Source organism: Penaeus monodon, chromosome 27 (assembly GCF_015228065.2).
Source record: "Penaeus monodon isolate SGIC_2016 chromosome 27, NSTDA_Pmon_1, whole genome shotgun sequence".
Taxonomy (NCBI): Eukaryota; Metazoa; Arthropoda; class Malacostraca; order Decapoda; family Penaeidae; genus Penaeus; species Penaeus monodon.
Genome location: NC_051412.1, coordinates 30679650 through 30681448, shown reverse-complemented (window position 1 = coordinate 30681448; position 1799 = coordinate 30679650). Strand labels below are relative to the sequence as shown.

The following is a 1799-nucleotide window of genomic DNA, read 5'->3' as shown; positions in this document are numbered from 1 at the left end:
AGAGAGAGAGAAATAATGTTTCAGGCACCAGCCAATATAGGCGAAGTGTTGTCATCAAAAGGTCTCTAATTTTCCACATGTCAACTCATGAATCCCATATATGTCTTTCACCAACTTTTGCCAATGATGATGAACCTCTCCTATTAATTACACTTTTTCTCCTCCTCCCCCACCATTCTAGATGTCTCACATCCCATTCCATTATCATTCTCTGTTTATTTGAGAACAATGAAAACACCAGCACCTGTGACTGGCAACTTTTCATGTCTTAGGACAGAACATTAAGCATTATACACAAGTCCTGTTATGGTTATAGATTCATTAGATTTAATCTATATTATTGAGCTTTATGCATCACAAGAACCCTTTTAACACTTTTCTTTGTTGAAATACAATGTTGCAATAAAAGCCTTTTGTAATGTATTGTTAAAATTGGCCTTGGTGATAGATGAAAGTTGATGCTTTTTACAGCTGGGCAGCAAAGTGGTACAAAGAAGTTGCAGTCTAGGAGGTGTTAGACTGAAGATACTATACAAGATGTACATTTACTATATTGCTAACAATATCCCTCATCCTGATTCCCCTCTCCTCAACATCTCTCTCTGTATTCTTATTAATGCTGAAGAAAAGAGATATTTTTTTTATGTAAAGAATGAATGTAGTCAGTATATATGTTTTGTTGTTTTGTTGAGCATTTGTCATTTATTATTTCAGAGATTTTTTTTTCTTTAATCTAGTGAACCAAAATGATTACTAAATTGGTCAGTGGTTCCCAACCTTTTTTCAGGCGACCCCAGTTATGCACCTCTAGACATGACTGCAACCCTAGTTTGTTCTTCAGTGTATACAAGTTTATATTATTCGATTAATATATACATAATTTGCTGGAAAAAAAGATCCACAATTACAATTATAGATTCTTTAGTTTAAGTTTCATCAGAATTCAATGGATTAACACTGGATGTAGGAGACACCACGGATACAGGATTAATGGTTAGAACTATTGCATTTTAAATTAATGCGTAATAATCAAGCAAAATTTACCCATTAGCCCTCAACCAATATGTGACTACGTATATACTGAAAACCTTTCAAAATTGAGAAGTGACCATGTCTGATATTTTGAGATCTTGGTGACTCCAAGAAAAATGCTTTTTGACTCCATTTGGGGTCATGAGCTCAGGGTTGGGGAAGGCTGAAATAGATGTTAGGGATTTCTCCTTTGTTATTGCAGGCATAATTTTGCTTTAGGGGCTCAAAATTGAAAGGTTAGCAATACCACCAAAGGAAGGACAATACCAATTTGTTTGTGAGGAATGTTGGCAATTAGTTCTCTTGTCATTTCTGTTTAACTGTCCTCAGGAGGCTATATAAGGTGAAAAATACATGTATATATGCTTTTACAACTTTTAATACCTTTTGATATAATTCTTCATTTCAGGATGTGAATATTGTTGATGCCTTTGAGTATGAGCCCAACGAGTTTTGGGTGATCAGAACAAGTGCGGTGGAAGCTGGGTCCTTCCAGATCTCAATGTCTTTCTCGGGTTCCTTAAAGACAGGCATTGTTGGCTTCTACTATTCTGATTACGTGGATGAAGAAGGAGTTCAGAGGTGAGGAGAATTTTTAAAATTTTGATGTAAAATTGAGATTTGGAGAATAGGAGATGGGCAAATTGGAGCTATCTTGATGGAATGGTAATATTTTTGTTTCCTGAGCCAATTTGAAGGTGATGACCAGACCTGGAAAACAGTTTTCATGTTTAGCCAAAACAGATAGCATCTTTTGGTGAATGTGA

At 35.5% G+C, this 1799-nt stretch overlaps 1 protein-coding gene across 2 annotated transcripts in view; it reads left to right on the top strand.

Annotated features, from left to right (window-relative positions):
* LOC119590784 (glutamyl aminopeptidase-like) overlaps positions 1-1799 on the top strand; it is a gene marked incomplete in the record, with an annotated part of 24350 nt that overhangs the window by 7973 nt on the left and 14578 nt on the right. For both annotated transcript variants that reach the window (XM_037939496.1, XM_037939495.1), the window contains 1 exon segment: positions 1442-1614. In XM_037939496.1, coding sequence (XP_037795424.1) covers positions 1442-1614 — 173 coding nt within the window.